Source organism: Magnolia sinica, chromosome 2, assembly GCF_029962835.1.
Source record: "Magnolia sinica isolate HGM2019 chromosome 2, MsV1, whole genome shotgun sequence".
Classification (NCBI taxonomy): Eukaryota; Viridiplantae; Streptophyta; class Magnoliopsida; order Magnoliales; family Magnoliaceae; genus Magnolia; species Magnolia sinica.
Genome location: NC_080574.1, coordinates 17,035,292 through 17,058,267, shown reverse-complemented (window position 1 = coordinate 17,058,267; position 22,976 = coordinate 17,035,292). Strand labels below are relative to the sequence as shown.

Sequence of the window (22,976 nt, the reverse complement as noted above, 5' to 3'; positions counted from 1 at the left end):
GGCCCCCAAAACGTTTTTAATGGTCAAAGTTCATTCAACACTTTTTCCTGTAATGTGGTCCACTTGAGATTGAGATATAGCTCATTTTTTCTTTCACATCATAAAATGATCTATAAAAATAGATGGAAGGCATGGATGGAACATATACATCATGGTGGGGCCCACAGAGCACCGACCACCAGCCAATGGCTGGTGGCAGGGGGAGTAGCAAATCCGTTTCCGTTTGTTACAGACCATACTCGCTCGTGTGAGATGGACCGTTGATGTGGGCTTCCTGGGAGAAGCCTACGTGGAACAATTTAATTTCGAGATCTGGACCGTTAATCAGGAAAAGGACACTGATACTATGCCCTGGATAAAAAACCACACGGCAGCTGAGACTTTTACCAGATAATGACCGGTCGGAAAATAATGACCGGTGATCCATGCTCGACTCGCAGGTGCGTACTACCTGATGAGTGGACCCGTCTGTTTTCTTTTATTTTTGGTCCAGAAGGGCAGAGAGTGTGCCCCACCTGATGCAGGGCTTGGGTATGGTACACACGTGTCATGTTGGCACGTGTGGGACTCCCTCCAGATGATTTACGCGATCGAATACACTCAATTATGGCTTGGCTAAAGCAAAGACCTACTCACGGCAGGATTGACGGCGTTACGGGGAAGCAGGGTCAAGCGCTTGGCTTTCCGACATAGTCGTCAACTTTGACGGCCCAACGCGGACGGAGAAATCCCATCCCGCTTCTCTCCCTTCTTCTTCTTCAATTATCTGATCTCTCTCAGAATACACGCAGAGAGGGAGAGGGAGAGAGAGAGAGAGAGAGAGAGAGAGAGAGAGAGAGATGAAGGTTCGATACAACGAGAAGAAGGTATCTCCCCGATGGATTATTATTCTATGCATCTCAAGCTTTGTTCTTGGAATGCTTTTCACGAACAGGTTTCTCTCTCTCTCTCTCTCTCTCTCTCTCTCTCTCTTCCAATTTTCTTTAATATTTAAAATTTTGAGGGATTTTCTTTTGCATTGTAAACATTCTTTCCTAAAAACGTAGAAGTTATGGGGTTGAGATTGGAAACGATGACACCGATTGAATCCTTTCCGATCGTTGATCGAGAATCTAATATTTCAAAATCGCAGGTTTTGGCCTTCCTCCGAACCGAACGGTCAGGTGATCGCCCGGCACCGGAAAGAGCAAGAGCTACAACTCGTGGCGGAGGATTGTTCAACAAAACGGGTCAGCGAGTGTGAAATTTGAAATTTTCATCGAACAATCCAAATTACCATATTTAATTTAATTTTATATTAATATATTTAATTTATATCAGAAGCTTGGAGAAGATAAAGATATAATGGTAGAGGTTTCGAAGACCCATGAAGCGATTCAGTAAGTATGGAATTCCCGATCGAATTATTCTATTTGATGTATTTTTATTTTTTGAAAGATAATTGATGTATTTTTAACCCGATAGGGTTTGGGTGAATGGCCAGCATCGCGGGTTTGCTCCCAACATACATGGGTTCAATTCCCTTCCCCGGCATTACCCGGGTGATTGCGTGGGAACACCCTGTGTCGTCATTTTTTAAAATGTATTTTTATTTTTCTTTTAAAATATAAATGATTGGGATGTGTGTTCGATATCAGAAGTTTGGATAAGACAATTTCAACGCTTCAGATGGAGCTGGCTGCCACTCGAAGTGCCCAGGAGATGGCGAGCCTCGGCGGTTCTCCCCTCATCTCGAGAATTTCTCGAGACGGCTCGCCAAAGAAGAAGGCGTTTGTTGTGATCGGGATAAATACTGCATTTAGTAGCAGGAGGAGGAGGGACTCTTTAAGGGAGACATGGTTGCCTCAAGGTTGTTCTACTAACCTTCTAAGTAATATGTATTGTGCAGTTCCTTTGCCTTAGGCTGCGTTTGGGTGCAAATATCTGAAATGGGTTGTCAAAATTCAGTTCATTAGAGAGATGCAGCCAAATTCTGATAATGTTTACCGGCATTCACAGCGAAAGAGTTCCTTGAATTGCATTTTCTCCTTTCAAGTCCAGCTTGAGAGTATGGAGCTTGATTTCTCAATATGAATGCATGGGGGGTAATTAGGATTTGGTTATTTTGTCTTTATTGAACTGAATTATTACAATTCAATTCAACCATTCATCCAAACACCAACTAAGAGATTTATATCTCAACATGGTGTGGTGATTCTTCTTCTTCTTTTGAATGGCTATGATAACTTTACTAAAAGCAAGAGGAAACCAGGGGGCCAGAGCTGCCAAACAAGAAAAACAGATGTTGAGAATTCCTCTGGAAATACATGAACATTGCAATCCCCATATGACCTTGTCTTCGATATCAACTTTCCAATTGTTTACTATCTAGGAAACATTTCAGTTGATTCTCTGATCTATATTAGTACTATGTTTGACCCAATATGACGAGTAAAATATCCGACCCAAATCATGGAACAAGTCATAAAATTCATCACCGCTTTTTCTACATCTCTTCTATGTTTATTGGATTCTATTCATGGTATGCCATAAAGGTCGTAACGAGGCCACAACAACTGTTACTTAAAGGTAATGGTGGCAACCATTACACGTTACAGGGTTGTAAAGGTCGTAATGGCTGTTACGGAAAAAGGACCCGTAAAGGCCGCTATAGCCCCTGTAACAGCCCCCGTAGAGGCCACAACAGTCCATTACAGGGCCGATACAGGTTTTGTATGGTTTTTTTTTTTTTCAATTAAAAAAAAGAGACCGTAATGGCAGTTACGGCCTCCATAACGGCCGTTACACCCCATATTGTAAAGGTAACGATGGTGACATTACGGTCACTGTTACTGTTATGGAATACCTTGGTTCTATTCCACCAGATCTCCAAATTCTCATGGTGTTCACTTTGCATCTGAGAACTTCTCAATCTCATCATCATCATCTATTTTGGTTGGCTTCACGAAGCCTGTTTTGCAATCATTCCTAATGCATTCTCCTTGGTAAATGAACAAGCCCCCATCCCCTATCAGTTATCACCACCTTGATCCAAGCCCTTTTAGGTATTCATGGCACCCTCCTATCAAGCCTTCAACTTACTCAAAAGTTCCATCAGGCCATCTCTAGTTTTCGTAGCACATGGCCAAACCATCTCCATCCTCTCTCTTTAATTTTATCTCACGTTCGGGATACCCTTAGGCTGCTTCGGATGACTTCATTCTTGATTCATCCTTCCTAGTCTTCCCACACATCCATCTTGACATGCTCATCTTTGCAAAACCCATTTAATGCTTATCTAGGTGGAATTAAAATTTCAAGCCATCACCAATCTTGTAGATTAGTACAAGCTAGAGCACATGAAAACAGTTTGCTATTACATATAGCTAACTGTAATGCTAACTCGCTAATCTTCGGCCAATAATATGCAAAAACTGTCCTTGAGCTTCATATTTGTCTAAAAATGCAAAAATTGAATGTCAAACTTGGGTTGGGATTAATCCACACTACCTTGATTTTTTTGAAAAGGTGACTTTTTTCCGTACAATATTAAGTACTTTCTCAGCATAACCATGATGTTTCTATGTCATATCTAGGTATCATAATATATCAATTGCCCTCTAATGCATAGCTTGGAGAACAAGCTTATGTTTGAAGTTTGAACTAAGGTTAGCATTTATCTCAAAAACCACACAGCTCCTTTGGTTGACACTACTTCAGAACAACAGCCAAAGTTCAACATGAGACATGGTTGTGTCAAAGATTAAGGTTCAATCAATATGTTAAAGGGGAGTGACAATTTGGCTACCACGATGCAGATGTGGATCCAATGATCTCAAAGGATGGTGGCGGAAACATTGGAAAATGGAGTCGCCGCCAACTGATTTTTAGCAAAATCTGCAAGGCCAGTTAGAAACTGAGAATTCCTACAAATTGACTCTAAAAAAGTCTACAAACTAGAAATCTAGGCAACCAAGTGCCTCAGTGATGGGGAAGGGAGGTGTTAGGCACCCTTTGTCTCTACTCCATCGAAAGGAAGGGAAATTCTGTTGAAACGAAATTCTGCACAGTTTTTAAAAAAATATAAGAAAATGTAAGAGCGGAAAAAATGAAAAGAAAGAGGAAAGATATGCTTATTGGTTTGTGTGGAATAGGATTTGAATGACTCCAATCTCAATCAACTTGAATTATGGAAGGCCTTGTTTGCTTCTTTTTGAGCCTGAATTTGCAAATGGAATGGAAGAAAGAAAAAAAGAAAAGAAAAAACTCAAATCAAGGAGGTTCTCATACTAGCGAGATGTTACTGGAGTTGTATCTCAAATCCTGGAGGCTGAGGCATGCTCCTTAGCCTTCTCAGATTTGGAAACCCTCAAGTCCTCAAAGCCAAGCCAAAAAAACCTTTTGCTTTTCTGTTGATGTCTCTTTGATTTTGCTGAAAATTTTTTAGCCAAGGATGAGGGCTGTGAGAGAGATTCTCCCAGGCTCAGAGCTTGAGAATTCGAGGCAAGACCCCTTTCTCTGAGAGAGGATGGTCTATTTATAGAGATCTAGGATGGCTGAGTGGTGATATGAAGTAATCAGAGGAGGCTTTGAAAGGGTAATGGCTTCATGGATGGTTGACAAGTGGCCAAAAGTCTTAGATGGTAATTTCAAGAAGTTTGGAGAAAATTTTAGTTATAGGATTCCATGTGAGTTTGAATTTGGACTTGGAGGGATGAGATGAAGCCACTTGTCTAAATCTTGTAGATTTGGAGGGTAGATTGGGAATTTTGTAGGCTACTTAGTAGGGAAGATTCAGTAATTAGAGGATGCTTTGAGGATAACCAAGAGCCTTAAAGGTGATTTTTTTTTTTAAATTATTTAAAATTGATATAAAATTTTGGAGGGAAAAGAGTTTGGGAATTGAAATTCTGGCAGTGGCAATTTGGTGATCACTACTTCATGCTCCGACTTTAGTTTGGTATGATCTAGGGCTCACTGGAAAGCTTATTTAAACAGCTACAAAATGGACCCTAAGGTCATGAAATTGGGCATGGGAAGCTGGAGCAATTACAACCCGAAAATGCAAAGGTGTTGGAAATAGTTTTTCCTCCAACCAGGGAGCACAGTGGCGGAAAAAAATATTTTTGCACCAAGTGAGGCCGAAGAGGAAAAGATCATAAATTTAAGAAAAATTATCCGATGGTTTGAGGTTGTTTCGGGGCTGAAGGTAAATATCCATAAAAGTACCATGTTGGGGATTCATTTGCCGGCGGACTATCTATCCAGGTTAGCAGGGGTGTTCGGATGTGAGGCGGGCTCCTTTCCAACCACTTATCTTGGGTTGCCGTTGTGTTGGAAAACCGCCAAAGCATCCGTGGGATGTGGTTATTGAGAGGTTCGAAAGGAAGCTATCTAGGTGGAGAGGTTGCTATTTATCTCTTGGGGGCCGTATTACCTTGATTAAAGTGACTCTTTCTAGCCTACCAATTTACTTTATGTCCCTCTTCAAGTGCCCCAAGCCGGTATTATCTAAACTTGATAGGGTGAGGAGAAATTTTCTTTGGCAAGTTGCGGAAGGACCTCACAAGTTTCATCTCCTAAGATGGGAAGAAGTCTGTAAACCTTATGGTGAGGGAGGGGCTGCTATTAAAAGTATGGAGGTGATGAACGAAGCCTTGTTGGGGAAGTAGCTATAGGGGTTTGGAATGAAAATTAACGCCGTTTGGAGGATCTTGATTGTTTCCAAATATGGGTGTGAGACAGGTGGTCGGTGTACGAAGAATTGTTCCCGGTATTGAGCGTCAACAATTTGGAGAGGTATTATAGTTACGAGGACAAATTTCATGAAGGGTGTGGGGTTCAAGCTCGGGAATGGGAAAAGAATCCGCTTTTGGGAAGATGTTTGGGTGAGTCAGACTCGCAATCCCATGATGTTCTAGTAGCTCAATGTGTGACCACAATGGGATCATCAACAGTTTGGTCCCCTCCTTGTCTCTATATGTTAGATGGTGAGGCCAGTGAGGCGGTCTCACTCACTTTTATCCAGCATTTCCATCCATCATGGAGATGGATAGTCTAGTTCGAGGATGGAGCCTTTAGAATGCTTCTCAGTCAGATCTCTCTATAATATGTTGTCTAAATCTGATGGGGGTGGACCCTCTTCACCAAAAATGTTTGGTCCTATGCAGAGCCTCCAAAGTGTTATCAGATGTCTTAAATTTGTCTGTAATTGGGTCTGTCGATGGCATTGATAGACCAATCGATCCCATTGAGTAGTTGTCGATCCCATCGATAGCCCACTTGATCCCATCGTGGCACTCGATATGATCAAAGCTCCCATCGATCGATTTGCGCAGGTTTACAGAATTGCGGGTTTTGTTTCCTAATTCATTTTTAATCCCTTTTTAAGCGTTTGTATTCAATGATTAGGGTATTGGAAACGTGCTAGGTTGTTTTGGAGCAAAGGGGAAGAAAAGCTAGGGTTTTGTAAATGGTAATTGGAGTTTCTCAGATCAGTAAGCTCTTCCATCTCTTGTAACATTGTCTATCATAGTGGATTCGTTGTTGCTTTGTACTATGATTTTTTTCATGTGAGGGTTTTTCCACGTAAAACTTTGTATTCTCTGTGTGCTTGGTTTGTTTAATCTCTTTGTTTGATTTTAACTCGGGTTTGCTTCCGCACGTATCCCCCCAATAAGTGGTATCAGAGCGAACGTTGGGGTTTTGAGTTTTTCGAATATGAAAATATGTCTTCTAAGGGATCTAATATTAAGTACGAAACAAAGAAGTTCACTGGGAGTAATAACTTTGAACTGTGGAAGGTTAAGATGCAAGGCCTCTTAGTTCAATAAGAATTGCAACACACTCTCCTTTGCAAGGTGAAGCATCCTGCGTCTATGACTGATGAAGAGTGGGATGGACTAGACGAGAGGGCTGCAACTTCAATTTAATTATGTGTAGCGGACACCGTTCTATATAGTAAAGACCGCTTTTGGAATTTGGGCTAAACTAGATAATTTGTACATGAAGATAATCCTGGGAAGTCATCCGTATTTTAAGAAGTAGTTATATAACATTAAGATGACAGAGAGGTCTGACATTAATAAGCACACAAGTACTTTCAACGAATTGCTCTACAAATTGATAAATGTGGAGGTTAAGATTGACGAGGAGGATCAAGCTCTAATCCTCTTGAGTTCTCTTCCACCATCCTACGAGAATCTTGTGGACACTCTAATACATGGTAGGGATACCATCGACGTAGAAACTGTCATCTCAGCCCTTCATGAGAAGCAGATGAGAAGGAAAGACAGTGATGAGGGTACCTTTACGGATGTATTAGATGCGAGGGGAAGAAATTCAGAATGAGAGAAGGGGTAATTCTTGGTCTAAATCCAAATCAAAGGGCAAGGGCAAGATGAAGTGCTGGAATTGTGGGATGACATGACATATGAAGAAGGACTGCAAGAATCCTAAGGCTCAAAAGGGAGAAAAATATGAAAATACACCAAAAGAGGCAAACACAACGCAATTATGCTATGAGGTGAATGGTGGTGATGTCTTGACTGCATCTAAATTTGGTTACCTTAGTAATGACTGGATTTTGGATATGGGAGCTTCATACCACATGACTTTATGGGCAATGACATTGCCCGTAAATTTGTTGGAATCAGTTCAGTGTGCATCAGAATGTTCGATGGGGTGGAGCATATTTTGACAGATGTTCAACATATTCCGGACCTCGGGAAGAATTTGATATATCTAGGGGCTCTTGAGGCACTTGGTTGTAAGTTCACTGATTATGACAATGTCCTTAAAGTTTCGGAAGGAGTACTTATTGTGATGAAAGCACAAAAGAGCAGTAATCTATAAAAGTTGATAGGAAACACTGAAATGGGTGGAGTTGCATCGTCTGTAGCGGAATCCACATTGGCACGATTGTGGCATGCGTGCCTAGGCTAGATGAGCGACCGTGGCATGAATGTACTTTTTGATCGTTGCTTGATTACTGTTTTTAAAAGTATTGAACTTAGTATATGTGAGCATTGTATATATGGTAAATAGTCAAGGCTAACTTTTAAAATGGAAAGCATGTTTGTAAAGGTGTGCTTGAGTATGTGCATTCAGATTTATGGGGCTCGTTACCTCTTGTTTCTTCTAGGTGGTCATCGTATTGTCTCATTCATTGATGACTACTCAAGGAAAGTGTGGGTTTATTTTCTAAAAAATAAATCCGATGTGTTCGCTACATTTAAAGTTTGGAAGGCAATAGTTGAAAGGCAAACAGGGTAGAAACTGAAGGTATTAAGGATTGATAACGGAGATGAATCCACTTCAAAGGAATTCAACTAGTTTTGTAAAGATGAGGGGATTGTGAGGCACAATACAGTAAGACACACTCTTGAGCAGAATGGAGTGGTAGAACGGATGAATCAAACTCTCTTAGAGAGAGCTTGAAGCATGTTAAGTAATGCTGGATTGGGCAAGGAGTAATGGACGAAGCCGTTAACACGGCTTGTTACTTGATGAATCAGTCACCGTTTACACCGATAGACTACAGGATTTTTGAAGAAGTGGGGGGTGGTCATGAGGTAGACTACTCACAGTCGTGTGTATTTTGTTGTGATGCTTACTCTTATGTACCGTCAGTTGAGAGAAATAAACTAGACTAAAGGGCTAAGAAGTGTATTTTTGTGGGCTATGGTGATGGTGTGAAAGGATACAGGTTGTACGACCAAGTCATACGGAAGATCATAATTAGTCGAGATGTCGTTTGATGAAAATTCCTTATTCCGCAAGGACGAATGCAAGGAAACAGAGAAATCAACAGTCATTGATGTTGAGATTGAAAAAGAAGATACACAGGTAGAGCTTGAGCCGCAGGCAAAGGTACAAGAGCAGGTGGAGCAGCTACATCTCAAAAGAAATCCGCTAAGAGATCACAGATTGCCAGTCAGATACATGGATGACTTAAATGTTGCATTCGTCTCGCCTTCATTAAAGATGAGGGAGATTTATCTACTTTCTAGGAAGCCTTAGATGGTTCTGACGATGAGAAGTAGATAGCGGTCATGCATGATGGGATGGATTCCCTACATAAGAATGAGACATGGGAACTAATGGAGCTTCTAGTGGGGCGTAAAACGATCAACCGTAAGTGGATTTACAAGAAAAAAACATGATAGATACAAGGCAAGATTAGTTACGAAAGGGTATGCATAGAAGGAGAGTGTCTATTTCAGCGAGATTTTCGTGTCGATAGTCAAACAGGGGTATATCATATTTGTATTGGCTCTGGTTGCTCAATACAACCTAGAATTGTAGCAGATTGATGTTAAGATTGCTTTCCTTCATGGGGAGTTGGAGGATCAAATTTACATGAAGCAACCAAAAGGGTTCGAAGTGAAAGGGCCAAAGAATAGAGTTTATAGGTTAATGAGGTCGTTGTACGACCTAAAACAACCGCCCAAACAGTGGTACAAAAGGTTTGATACTTTCATGATGGGTTAACGACCAGAAGTGAATATGATCATTATGTATATTGTAAATTTACCAGACACCAAATGATGGACAATTCATCGTACTGGTATTATACGTAAATGCCATGCTTATTGTTAACAAATCAACCTTAGCATGTCTGAGATTGATACGTTGAAGACTCAATTGATCAGGAACATTCGAAATGAAAAACCTGGGAGCTGCAAAGAAGATTCTCGACATAGATATTCACAGAGATAGACAAGAGCAGGTTACGGTTATCATAGGTAAAATACCTTGAGAAGGTATTTGTTAAGTTCGGCATGAACAAGGAAAAATCGGTTAGTACACCCCATGCTGCTTACTTTAGGCTTTCTTCTGAACGATGTCCTACTACAGATGAAGAAAAGTAAGTTATGCCTCATGTGCCCTATTCGAGCACTATTGGCAGTTTGATGTATGCCATAGTCTTTACGAGACCTAATATTTCACATGCGGTGGGTTTTGTGAGCAAATATATGGCTAACCTCGGTAAGCAACATTGGGAGGCAGTGAAATGGTTACTTCGGTATATTTGAGGTACAATGGACTACGTCTTGATGTTCGAAAAGTCAAAGGACAAGTTAGTAGGCTATGTTGATACTGATTACATAGGTAATATGGATAACAGGAGATCGACTTCGGGTACTCATTTGTGCTAGCGGGTGGAGCGATCTGTTGGATGTTGAAGTTTTAGTTTGTGGTGTCTCTTTCTACAACCGAAGTAGAGTATATAATAGTGACGGAAGCATTCAAAGAAAGTGTTTGGTTGAGAGGGATGATAAATCAACTTAGGCTTTAGTAAGAAGCCGTACCAGTAAATTGTGACAGAGAAAGCGTGATCAATTTGACGAAGAACTCGGTTTATCATTCTCGCACTAAACATATTGATGTTCGTCATCATTTTATTTGATAGGTGCTTGAGGAAGGCGGAGTGACTATTAAGAAGATCCACACAAGCGTGAATTCGACAGACATGGTTACTGAGGTGGTTTGTACAGAGAAGTTCAAGTTATGTGTGACTTCTCTAGGCTTGGCTATGACTTGACGAAGGCGGAGTGTGCATGAGAAACGACGTCGATGGTGGAGCTATGATGGAGGCAATTAGAGATGGAGCTTGGAGCTGTGAGTAGAGAATGATTTGATGATGATAATGTGAAGAAGAGATGAGACTATTGAGAGAGAAGAAGGAGAGTTTTGGGAGAGATTTTGTGTTCGGCTTGCTTGCCCTAACACAATATTTTATTATAATAAAGCATATAGTACACCGCATGAGAAGAGGGAAGTGCACACATGCACTTACACTAAAAGGGGCCACTAACCACATACACAATACACTAGCATTCTCTATACTCCCCCTCAAGTTGGAGCATAGATGTTGATCATGCCCAACTTGTCACGAACACGATGAAGAGCATCTCGACTCAACAACAGGTTTATTATAATATTTTATTATAATAAAGCATATAGTATACCGCAGGAGAAGAGGGAAGTGTGCACATGCACTTACACTAAAAGGGGCCACTAACCACATACACAATACACTAGCATTCTCTATATACGCATCTGACCTAGTGACGAATGGAAAATGCCATTTAAGACGAAGGACGGCCTCTACGAGTGGCTAGTTATGACATTTGGTCTCACAAATGTGCCTAGCACTTTCATGAGCCCTATTGAGAAAATCCCATTTTTTGGGCATTGCTCGCTGGACAGTTTTTTGGTCCAAATCGATCTGCTCGAAGGTGGCTTTGATCCCATCGATGGGTTGTCGATGACACTCGATATGATCGAAGCTCCTATCGACCAACTTGTGGGGTTTTGTTTCCTAATTCATTTTTAATCATTTTTATAGATTTGTAATCAGGGATTAGGGTATTGAAAACGTGCTAGGGCTGTTTTGGGGCAAAGGGGAAGAAAAGCTAGGGTTTTGTAAAGGGTAATCGAGGTTTCTCAGATTTTTAAGCTCTTCCATCTCTTGTAACATTGTCTATCATAGTGGATTTGTTGTCGCTTTGTGTCGTGGTTTTTTCCCGTGAGGGTTTTTCCATGTAAAATCTTATGTTTTCTGTGTGCTTGGTTTGTTTGATCTTTTATTGCTTGATTCTAACTCGGGGTTTCTTCCGCGTGTCCCCCCAACACAAAGGTTGCAACATTCTGTTGGCTGGTAGGGCAGGAAAGGGTTATAATGATAGATAATCTTCGGAGGAGGTGTATGTTGCTGCCCAACGCTTGTTTGCTTTGCAAGAAGGATTCAGAATTGGTCAACCACCTCTTTATTCACTGCCTTGGTGTTTCCAAGGTGTGGGCTTTCATTATGTCTGATTTCAACATGTTCTGGGTGATGCCACATTCTATTGGTGATCTATTTTGGCTTGGCATGGTGCGAATTTGCCTAAGAACAAGAGAGATCTTTGGAGATCTTGCTTGATGGCTATTCTTTGGGCAATCTGGGAAGAAAGAAATGGAAGATGTTTATGTAATTCGAGCCACAACGTTGATTGGACTACAGCAAAAGTTCGGTACCATGCTAAGGAGGGGGGTTGATGTTTTCTTTTGGCTGCTTGGGGAGTGGGTTGCTTTAGGGGGTGCTGATCTTTTCACTCTTTGGGTTGGTGGGGCTCTCTCCTTGGGGGCTGTTTTACTTGGGTCTTTTGTGTCGGGGTTGTATTCTTTGTCACCTGTTGGCACCTCTTCAATAAATTTTTTTGTTAACTTTCAAAAAAGAAAAAAAGAAAAAAGAGAGAAGTATTTCTGCCACCCAGAGCGCTCCCAAAAAAATTGCTTCTCTCTAGCTTGCGGGAATAGGATTCCCTGTGTCTGCTACAGAAACTCATAAAAAATGTGTTGTGTGGGCACCAAACCAAAGTTGGGCTGGGTACCTCACCTTCCATATCCGGGCTCAGTTATTGTGGGGGTTTCACCAGGGAGTTTAAGCTTGGGTTTTGGGTAAGTTTAATGGGATTTTAGGTAATCCTGGATGAATTTTTGGTTGATTTAGGTTAGTTTAGGTGCTTAGTCAAATTCCTGCAACAAAACAATTTAAATAGAACCCTCCTTCAAAGTTCGATATGGGTAAATGGTTAGTGTTTCACATGAGGGGTGTCTACACATGGTCTACCTTGACCTGCTATTGAGCCTCAATCTTCCTCTATCCTAAGACCAATGCAATAACTTCAGCTAAAAGTTTAACTAAAAGGATGAGAGGGGTGGCCTCATTGCATTCTCAAAGTTCACATACAAAACTGTCCTTCCCACTTGATTATTGAAGAGAGGTGGAGAGTGGATAAGCACCACATATCAACTTCCTCCATTTAACCACCAATCCAAGCATTCCTAGAATCCATGAGAGGCCTGATCATTCAATATAGTTGAAGCTTATGGTTAGGTCAATTGTATAGTCGGCATCTCAAAATAAGCCTGGCGAGCTTATCAATCACTTGTAAAAAACCATCAAGATTATTTATTTATTTTTATTTTTATTTTTTTAATATTAAAAGCCATCAAGAATTTGATGGCCCAAAAGCGAAATTTTTGCACAAGAGGTTCACATGAGATCTAAACCTTAAAGCCACATGTAGATTGTAATATTGGAAACAACTCTTTTACAAGATGAGTGAATGCAACTCCAATTGGATTTGTTGATTTCCAAGGACACCTTTCTGTTGTTAGCGCATCTATGTGACAATGTTTAGTTGAATCGCCCTCCACCACAGGAGGCTTTAGTAACGAGGGTCATCATCATGATCATCATAGCACTTTTTCGTAGTTTATCAGGGTCAAGTATACAAATCCAATTTCACAAGTTGCCATTATCTATTTCCCTATTCTGCTAAGCCATCATATCCCTTAGCAAGACCTGAGTACAAGTCCTTTTAGGTCTTCCCCTCATTTCCTTTAGGGCCATCAACCTCAATCGAATTTCCTTCCCTAATGGGGCCATGTCCAAATTTCTTAGCAGATGGCTGACAACCATCTCAGTTGGCTCCTCATCATTTTATCTCCTATTGGGGCTTCTCTTAGGTTGCTTTGACTGAACTTGTTCTTTATTCTCTTTAGAGATGAGGTCATCATCATCATCAACATCAAAGCCTTATCCCAACTAATTGGGTTCAGCTACACAGATCCTGTTCCGCCATTCCAGTCTATCGAGGACCATATCCTCTGTTAAACCATAGTCATCAAGTCTTTTCTTACTACCTCTACGACATCCTTTTGGGCCTTTCCTTGCCCTTTTAGAGCCTTCAGCTTTAGAGATGAGAAAAATAATTAAAAAACACCTTGCATATGTTGTCAGTGGGTGTAGCTCCTCTGCTTAGAGTCCTTGATGCCTGCAAGACCAAAATGCACAACTCTTAACCACTCTCAAATTTCTCAAGGGCGTGTTTCATTTTCCAATTTCTGGTGTAATCCAAAGTAAATGAGCCACCATTGTCTTTTCAAGGCCTTTGGTTAAGAGAGAATTGCGGCACAAAAAACAAGAGTCAAATACACATGTAAAGTAAACAGGTAAAGGAATTTTTACATACTAAAAGGCCCATTTTTACATTGTTGCCTTTGTAAAACAAACAATGATATATTGTAATCATTGCAGTCAAATGTAAGTGATGTCACCACAAAATTACAGGGGTGTGTAATCATTACCCATTTCCAGCCGATTGCCGTTGTAATTGGAAAACCAAACAGGCCCTAAAAGTGTTCATTAGATGCATATGCTTGATTTGACATCATCTGCTTATGTGAGAAATATTCTGTGAGTACAAAGCACTTGTTTGATGCATCAAGGCCATTGATCCATTAGTGCATAAAAGAAGACTCAGGGATTGTTCACGTGCTGGCTCAATCATAAATACGGTCCAAAAGGACAGTGGATTGATCTTATGGACCACAGTCAATTGTTTTGTCTGTACCAGTGAACCATTTAATTCCATCTATACAAGTGAACTGATTGGTCCATGGGAGCAGGATCAACTGGATAGCGTGTTTCGCAAACTGACTGGTCTGTGGGGCCCACTGGACTAATCAGAGGAGTATCTGTATCAACCACAGGTCCACTTTTGATGGTCACATGGCCGGATAAATTAGCAAAGTAGTCTTCCTATTTTTGTTCAGTTTACTAGAATGTTTTGTTTTGTTTTAAAAACTTGCCTAGAAAGTAACACCAATTAGTAGTATGGTTAAAATAGGAAAGAGGAGTATCAATAGCCTAGATAATAGAAGCTGCACATATGAACGAAGCATGATTTTTATTCAAAAAAGCTTTCAAAAGTTTACTATAAGAGTGAATCTTCTTCTTTATTTCTAGTAGTTCTGCATGAAGCTCCTCCAATGCTCCATTTGTTCAGATTTTCTGCTACTGCATGGGAGTTTTATTTTATTTTATTTTTTATTTTTACACACGCATTTGCACCCCACACACACCCACACACTCACACCACAGTGGGATTTCACCACATGGGAGTTAATGAGGAAGAATTCTGCAGAACCGTTATACCTTGTTGTACGTTAATCGTGGTCTGTTCCTTTGTTGTTTGGATATCAAAATCTGCTTGTGCTGCATCATTGTTTTAGTAACCAGTTAGGAACATTGGGTCCTGAATGATTTCAGAGTCCCCATGGTGGGTCTCACTAACAAGTTCACAAGTAAATGGAGAACCAGTCAGTCGCTATGTTTTGAAACCTACAATCTACATGCATATCTAACACTCAGATAATCCTTGTTCAAGGGACACAATTGCGACTTGTGGGTAATAATAGTATTCAAAGGATGCTACTTTTATTTGAGCTGCAATTTCAGAAATAGTTGTGGACCAGGCAGAGGCGTTTACATATGCAAAGAGGAAAGACAGTTTGCAACGTATACAATTTACTCCATCCTTGGTTTAAATAATCATATACTCATCTATATTAGTTAGAATATGTTATTGTTGTATTGGGTTGATTTGTTCAAAGTTTGAGGCATAATGAGATTAGAAGGTTTACAAGCATTGTATGATTTGTAGGAACCTTAAATTTGTTCTGGATAAATTCACTCAGTAATGTTTGGAGCCTTTTCTTCTTATGTCCAATTAGGAGAGAAGCTCCAGCAAATGGAGAAAGAGAAGGGAATTGTTGTCCGGTTCATGATTGGCCACAGGTATTTTATTTTATTTTTTTATTTTATAGGGATGACACTTGCAATCTCAATTCTCTAATCCTTTCATTGATTGACTGTCTTACCATTTTTTTCCTTCAATATATTATTCTTTTTCGGTGCTGACCGATAATCACTGCTCTCAACTGCATCTTATTCTGTATTGGCATGCACTCTATATATTTCTATATTCCCTCAATCTATAGCCTGCAATATGACCTATGCCACATGTGAAAGTTCTCATTTTAGATCCAATAAGGATTTATTATAACCTGAGCATATTTTTGCAATCACAATTGAGGATTGGCAAGGAAAGGAGAGTACCTGGAAGAGAAGAGAAGAAAGTGGGAAGAGGGGAGAGGATTTGATTATCCATCTCTACCACAAAACCTTTATTTATTATCACAAGTTGTTACACAGGATTATCCCAAATTAAATTCAATGACATTCAAAAGATACAATATAATCTCCTAATTAAGGTACTCTAAAGGACCATAAAACAAATGCTCAGAATGGAAATAGAATGGTGCACCTCACGCACACTGAAGAATATGTACTCTAACACTACCACTCAAGCTAGTGCATGCATGTCATGCCAAGCTTGCCGATAGTATTCTTTTAGTGAAGGGGCAAAGATGCGTTGGTGAGAATGCCTGCATTGTGGTCCTCCGAAAGAACAGAGTGTGTATACAGATAGTAGCAGCAACCTTCTCTCGTACACACTGACACTCTACTTCTATATGTTTGGTTCGTTTATAGAAGACATGATTAGAAGCAATATGTATGGTTGGTTGATTGTCATACTGAAGAGGAATCGAAGCGGTCATATTGAAACCCATATCCTGAATGATTGATTTGACCCAAAGCAACTCACATGCTGCTTGAGCCATTGCATGATATTCAACTTAAGTGAAAGAGCGAGCTACTACTGACTGTTTCTTGCTTTTCGATGTGACAAGGTTACATCCTTCAAATGTACGATAGCCTGAAGGTTACCTCCTACTAGACTCACAAGAGTTTCAACCCGAGGTCATGGGTTTGAGTACCCATTGTAGTGAAATCCCACTGTGGTGTGAGTGCGTGGGTGTGTGTGGGGTGTGAGTGCGTGTGTAAAAAAAAAATAAAAATCAATTGAGAGTAGAAATAGAATGGTGCACCTCACATAAACCAAGGATTTTGCACTCTAATTATCATCATCATCATCATCATGGCCTTGTCCCGACTATTTGGGTGACCATGCCTCCACATCCTTTCTCACCAGTTAGATCCAAGTCCTTAAATATATTTAGTGATGCTTTTGATTAGCATAGACCTAATCTAGATTTATCGTATAGGTTCTTGCTTTTTTGGTGGAACACAGCAAAAACTTTCAAAACCTGTATATTATCAAACTAAAAGTAGTTCTCCTAGTTCATCCCAAGCATATGAATCTATCTCGAGATCACTTGAGAAGAGAAATTTGAATTGTAGAGTGATCTCATGGCACTGGGGCACCCTAAGGGTGATAATCAGGAAGGATAGAAATAGAAATGAATGCTTTGGAGGGAACTTAGGAGTAGCATCAGTAGGTAATAAGATGAGGATAAATAGACTTTAGATTGGATGGTTTGGTCATGTACAACGGAGACTGAGAATTTTAGAGTTTTGGAGTGAGTTGGTTCAAGTTGAAGGCTCTAAAAGGGCCAGGGAAGGCCCAAAAAGATGTGGGTGGAGGTAGAAAAGATTTGATGACCTATGGCTTATTGAGGATATGGTCCTTGACAAGGTAGAATGGCAGAACAGGAACAGTGTAGCCAAACCCCAATTAGTTAGGAATTAGGATAAGGCTTAGATGATGATGAGTTAATACATACCATCTTAAGAGCTGAGATGGCAAATGTTCCTGAGTCTGTTGTTGAACTCTTATCCTGTGATGTAGCTTTGATTTCTTTTCTCTTAATAAAATTTGCATTGTTGATTAAATTGAAGGTTTATAAAGCCAGGGAACTTAATTATATCTGCACTCTTTGACACAGCGCTACATCCAATAGCATTTTAGATCGAGCTATCGATTCAGAAGAGGCTCAGCATGGTGACTTTCTCCGATTGGTAACACATTGTTATCTTTGAGTGTGAGGATTCAAATTTGAGTGTTTATTATCAGAATTGAACCCAAATTGTACTTGCCTTTGTTGTCCATCTTGCAGGAGCATGTCGAAGGGTATCACGAACTGTCTGCCAAAACAAAGGCCTTTTTTGCCACTGCAGTTGCAAAATGGGATGCTGAGTTCTACGTCAAGGTGGATGATGATGTCCATGTCAACTTAGGTATATCTCTTACACCATCATGATTGAGAATGAGTTTGCAGTGTATCAGCAAATGCATTCTATGGGACAAGTGGACAGTTCAAAAGAATGATCTAGAACGTCATCTAGTCAAGACTCTAAGCTTGCTGTTCATGGGCCACCCAGCTAAAAATTAAATTCGTACTGATCCTTCCTAACCATCTGACTGGCAAGCCTTTCTATTAGAACTGTCTGTTTCCAATACACAGATCAGATAGTTGGGATCGTTGGGTCAGAGTGATTCTAGTGGGGCATAAACAATCCAAATTGCAAGCCATTGATCAGATAGTTTGGATCATTTGATTATTGCATCTTTTTTATTACAACTTATCTAGAGTGTCCAAATTGCAACCCATTGATCAAATAGTTTGGATTGCCTGATATTGGCACAGTGGCCTGTGATGAGTTGGTTGGACCAAACAGACAGTCTAGATCAATGATTGGACTGTGTTTATATCCAATCCAACTCGTTTCCAGCATATAAGGGGCATATTTGTTGTATCCGATCATTTGACATCATGACTTAGCTTCTTTCAGCATTTATGAATCTACGATACCTGGATCCTTCAAACCTTGTAGGGTAACCACCATGTTGGATAGAGCATAACATAGCTAAGGCTATTATACCCATATCAGATGTGCTCAGCGATGCCCAAATATTTTATAGCAAATAAAATTTGTTCCTGCCTCATCATGCCTTGAGATTTGAGGTTTGAGTTAGTTTGACACCTGATTCTGTACCTGCACCCACGCCCCCACACCTGTACCCGTCTGACAGTTTGTAATTACTGAATTCCATGGACATCTTTTTTTCAGGTATGCTAGCTGCAACGCTTGCCCATCACAGATCAAAGCCCAGAATCTACATAGGATGCATGAAGTCTGGACCAGTTCTTGCACAAAAGTAATAATCTTGGAGCTTTTATCATGAGGAAGCTCTCTTCAACTTGCATTTATCTTGCAGGGTTGTGATATCCATATTCTGTTTTGTAGAAATGTGAAGTATCATGAACCTGAATACTGGAAATTCGGAGAGGAAGGGAACAAATACTTCCGGCATGCAACTGGGCAGATTTATGCCATCTCAAAGGACTTGGCCACGTACATTTCAATCAATCAGTAAGGAAGAATTTTGTTGGTTTTAGGAATGTACTTTAGACAATTTGTTTCTGACAGCATACTCTTACACTTTGGGCTGGTGATTGTGGATGCAGGCCCATATTGCATAAATATGCCAATGAAGATGTGTCACTGGGCTCTTGGTTTATTGGACTCGAAGTTGAACACATTGATGAGCGCAACATGTGCTGTGGGACTCCACCAGGTAAGAGGAAATTGATCTGAAGATTTGAATAGTAACTGGTTCTGGTGCATTGGGATTTGTGTAATGTCTTGATTGTCTGGTCGTACAAGTGGGGCCCATGTTTTGCTAATCAGTACTGTTGATATGATCTCCCCCACCATAGATGTGCGAGATTGGACCATCCTATCTTTGGCCTTTTCTTGAGACCGCATTTTTTCTAACTGTCTATTTGTAGGTCACTGATCGATGGGTTAGGATATTCAGCTGTTGGAAACTTTTGGGGCATTCCTGATCTGTGAGGCCTGATAGATGACTAGTCTAGATCACCGAACCATGGTCCCTACTGCATTGGTGGGCATCAGTAGGACACTAACACATCCCGATGCATCATGACTATGATTTCTTTTGAATAATGCCGGGTACTTTGTCGAACTTCATTCATTCATTTTTCATTCTCAGATTGCGAGTGGAAAGCACAGGCAGGAAATGTTTGTGTTGCATCATTCGATTGGAGTTGCAGTGGGATCTGCAAATCAGTGGAGAAGATCAAATTTGTTCATGAGAGGTGTGGTGAAGGAGATGGAGCTGTTTGGAGTGCTTTGTTCTGAATTAGGGTAAATGGGCAGTGAATGATTGGTGGGAAGATTTTAATTTGAGGTGCGATGAAGGGGACTGATATCTTGAGAAAGCACTGGCAAACAGCGGGGAGTTGATGGGAAGCTCCATGCATGGATCCAATGGCAAATGCAGTGCCTCATCTTCTTCCCTGGAAGCCATTTTTAAAAACACCAATGATACCCGAATTCATATGAGATGTGAAGTGGGTGTGTTGCTTGGACTGGTGTCAATTGGGAAGGTGAATGTTGTTGTCTTTTTTTTCTTTCCTTTTTTTTTTTTTTTTTTTCGTTTTTTTTAAATATATATATATTTGTGGGCTTCGAGAGCATTTTTAGAATGTATGTAGGGATGATTCTTTCAGGGAGGGGGGCTGTCTGTATTTCTTTAGTATTGGAAGTTGGTTTTTATCAGTTCTGTGCATAACTGCATATAGGCTGTGCAGCTCCATTTTTGATATAGCAGATGATTAGTGAATTTTTTCTGTTCCTACCATGTCATGAATTACTTCTTACTGGAGTTGTGTAATGGGTAGATTAAGTAAAGAGTCAGTGTGTGGGTCCCACGTCCCATCACAGTCTTTAGTCTTTGATCGGACAGTGATAAGCTTCATTCGCATCAAACTTCCATTGTAGGAAACTGCCCCCATTCATCTACTGCTTGTGGTTATCCGTTCTATCACACAGTGGATGGATGTCTGGGATGTTCTGGTGAGCCCACTATGTTAAAGTGGGACGGTTCACGGGCAGGTCCAAAGGTCGATTTATCCCAAGACTTGCATAAGGTCAGGACCTCCTGGGAGTTTGGTAGTTGAGCTTCTCCTCCCTTGTACTAAGGTTGGTGGGAATCACTCATGAATGAGGTAAGTTCTGCTGGGCCTGATGGGACTCAGCCCCTGAATGAATTGGACTCCCATGATAGGGCCCGGGTTAGCAGGGAGTCTATGTTATGAACTATATGAACATGTAGTCCTACCATGAATGGGTGTCCCACAATCAGGCCCAGGTTGGCATGAAGTGAAGCCAGCCTTGTGGCCAAAGCGTCCCACCACGGAAGAGGTTGGGGCTATATCTCTTACCCATCTCAGGCCCATCTTGTTAGCCTCAAGGCATTTTGCGATTATCTACGTTGCCATTGCTAATCTTCTATTCAAAGTGTTGTTGAGTGTTTCACTAGAGTTTCCAAAAGCATCATCTATCAGCATAGGTTTGCACTATTTTTCGATATCCTAGTGGACCACTCGATCATTCTACGTCATTGATGCCCAAGTACATGGGTTTCTACTTTCTATGGCTATTGCCATACAAATCTAATTACAGCCGTTGGATATGGTAGATCTCAAGAGCGTAAATTGGAGTAAAATCAGATTCGGAAAATTTCCCTCCAAGATAATCTTGTCTCTAACTGTCACCGTACTCACCAAAACTTCTCTTGAATTCGAGGAGGGTCAAAGAATGTTTCGTACCATCTTCAACATTGTATCTAACTGTTTGTACGCCATCTAATCGCACACTGCTGGACCGTTGGATTATTGGATCAGTGTGTGTGTGTGTGTGTGTGTGTGTGTGTGTGTGTGTGTGTGTGTTTTGGCAACTGGGGCAGTGGCAACAACCACATCGACGGTTTGGATGACTGTCAACATGGCCACATGCCTAAGTACGCCCATCATATAATGACTTATAAAAAAACAAAAACAAAAAAAGGAAGCTCTGCCAATCATTTCAAAAAAAAAAAAAAAAAAATCATTTTAGTTTCTGATTTTCAACATTTTCTTTCTCTGTACCGAAAACATACATGTGGCACATCTTGATGTTTAATGGGACCGTCGATTTGGTTTGCCATCATATGTATGGACCATATCCTGGGAGTGGAGGGGATTGGAGTCATGCAAGTTTTGCCCATTAATCATCCACATGGTGGGGCCCACTGTATCGTTGGTGCCAATCACTACACGTGTTTGCCATGTTTGTGTGGAGAGAGTACTACTGTATATAGGGGGAGACAAAACTCACAGCTAGGTGGGCAGAGTTGTCCAATCACTGCAAGTTTGCCAATTGACCTACTTGGTGGCCCACCAGATCAACTGTCCTGAGGACTAGACTTGTCTGCCATGTGTACGGCTTGCGATAAGACTGCTGGAAGTATAAGGATTAGGGAAGCGGATATCCCTCCGGGCAGGCCTTGTGGGGCCCACCTTGATTTATATTTTTTTCATATCTACATTGTCCATCCCTTTTCCTATATCGTTTAAGGGCATGAGCCCAAAAATTAAGTGGATCCAAATCTCAAGTGGACCGCATCACAGGAAATAAGGAGGATAACAACATTTACGGTTGAAACCTTCCTGAGGCCCACCGTGATGTTTATTTGCTATCCAACCTGTTCATGAAGTCACATAGATCTGGATGAAGGGAAAATAAAAATATCGGCTTTATCCAAAACTTTTGTGGCCCCCAAGAGGTTTTTAATGGTGGACCTTCAATCACTACTTTTTCTATAGTGTGGTCCATTTGAGCTTTGGATCTGCTTCGTTTTTTGGCATGAGACCTAAAATGAGCTGGAAAAATGGATGGACGGCGTGGATGAAACCCATCCATCACGTGGTCCCCACAGCGCCTGTCATCAGGAACATCCCTGGTGGCAGGGTCATCAGGCAATCCGCTTCCAAGTTCCAACTACCAAGGATTAGAGGCTATATAGTATTGCTGGCGAACAATCCAGAGATGTTTGCTTGCTCATATCTGACACGTGAACAAAACCGTTGATCTGGTGGGCAAAAACATGCATGAGCAACGGCCTATATTCAATGGACGATATCACCCGTTAGGATCGCCCGGTCACCAGGACTTCTAGTATATTATGGCCTTGTGTATGGTACACCAGATAACGATTCTAATCATGACGATTGCCACTTGTAGAGTGGACAGCTAGAGATCCGCAGCAATACAAGCAAATTTCTATTTTACAAAGGGGAGTTGTTTGATACTCTGGGAGGTGCTGATGGTTGATACACCAGCCAACCCAGATATTGTCAAGTGAAATATATTAACTTAAATTGAACCGTACAAACTGCGGGAACAATCATGGATAAGTCATCAGTTCAAAATCTGATTGATTGACCTA

General features: G+C 40.8%; 1 protein-coding gene across 2 annotated transcripts; it reads left to right on the top strand.

Annotated features, from left to right (window-relative positions):
• The first annotated feature begins 643 nt into the window (after positions 1-643).
• LOC131236458 (beta-1,3-galactosyltransferase 7-like) lies at positions 644-20,142 on the top strand. 2 transcript variants are annotated; one of them, XM_058233638.1, is made up of 11 exons: positions 644-934; positions 1,133-1,229; positions 1,324-1,379; positions 1,638-1,849; positions 15,550-15,613; positions 17,626-17,698; positions 17,797-17,917; positions 18,752-18,839; positions 18,929-19,054; positions 19,150-19,259; positions 19,698-20,142. In XM_058233638.1, the coding sequence occupies exons 1-11, from the start codon at positions 840-842 to the stop codon at positions 19,844-19,846; spliced, it is 1,191 nt and encodes a 396-aa protein (XP_058089621.1). In that variant the 5' UTR covers positions 644-839; the 3' UTR covers positions 19,847-20,142. The 2 variants fall into 2 exon arrangements, with proteins under 2 accessions (XP_058089621.1, XP_058089620.1); XM_058233637.1 differs by having other exon boundaries at positions 645-934; positions 1,321-1,379.
• Positions 20,143-22,976: the final 2,834 nt, after the last annotated feature.

Excerpts from the sequence above, each read along its gene's own strand:
- LOC131236458 (XM_058233637.1), top strand. The coding sequence starts at position 840 with ATGAAGGTTCGATACAACGAGAAGAAGGTATCTCCCCGATGGATTATT. Across the intron at positions 935-1,132 it reads GGAATGCTTTTCACGAACAG|GTTTTGGCCTTCCTCCGAAC; the intron begins GTTTCTCTCTCT and ends TCAAAATCGCAG. Across the intron at positions 1,230-1,320 it reads AGGATTGTTCAACAAAACGG|AAGCTTGGAGAAGATAAAGA; the intron begins GTCAGCGAGTGT and ends AATTTATATCAG.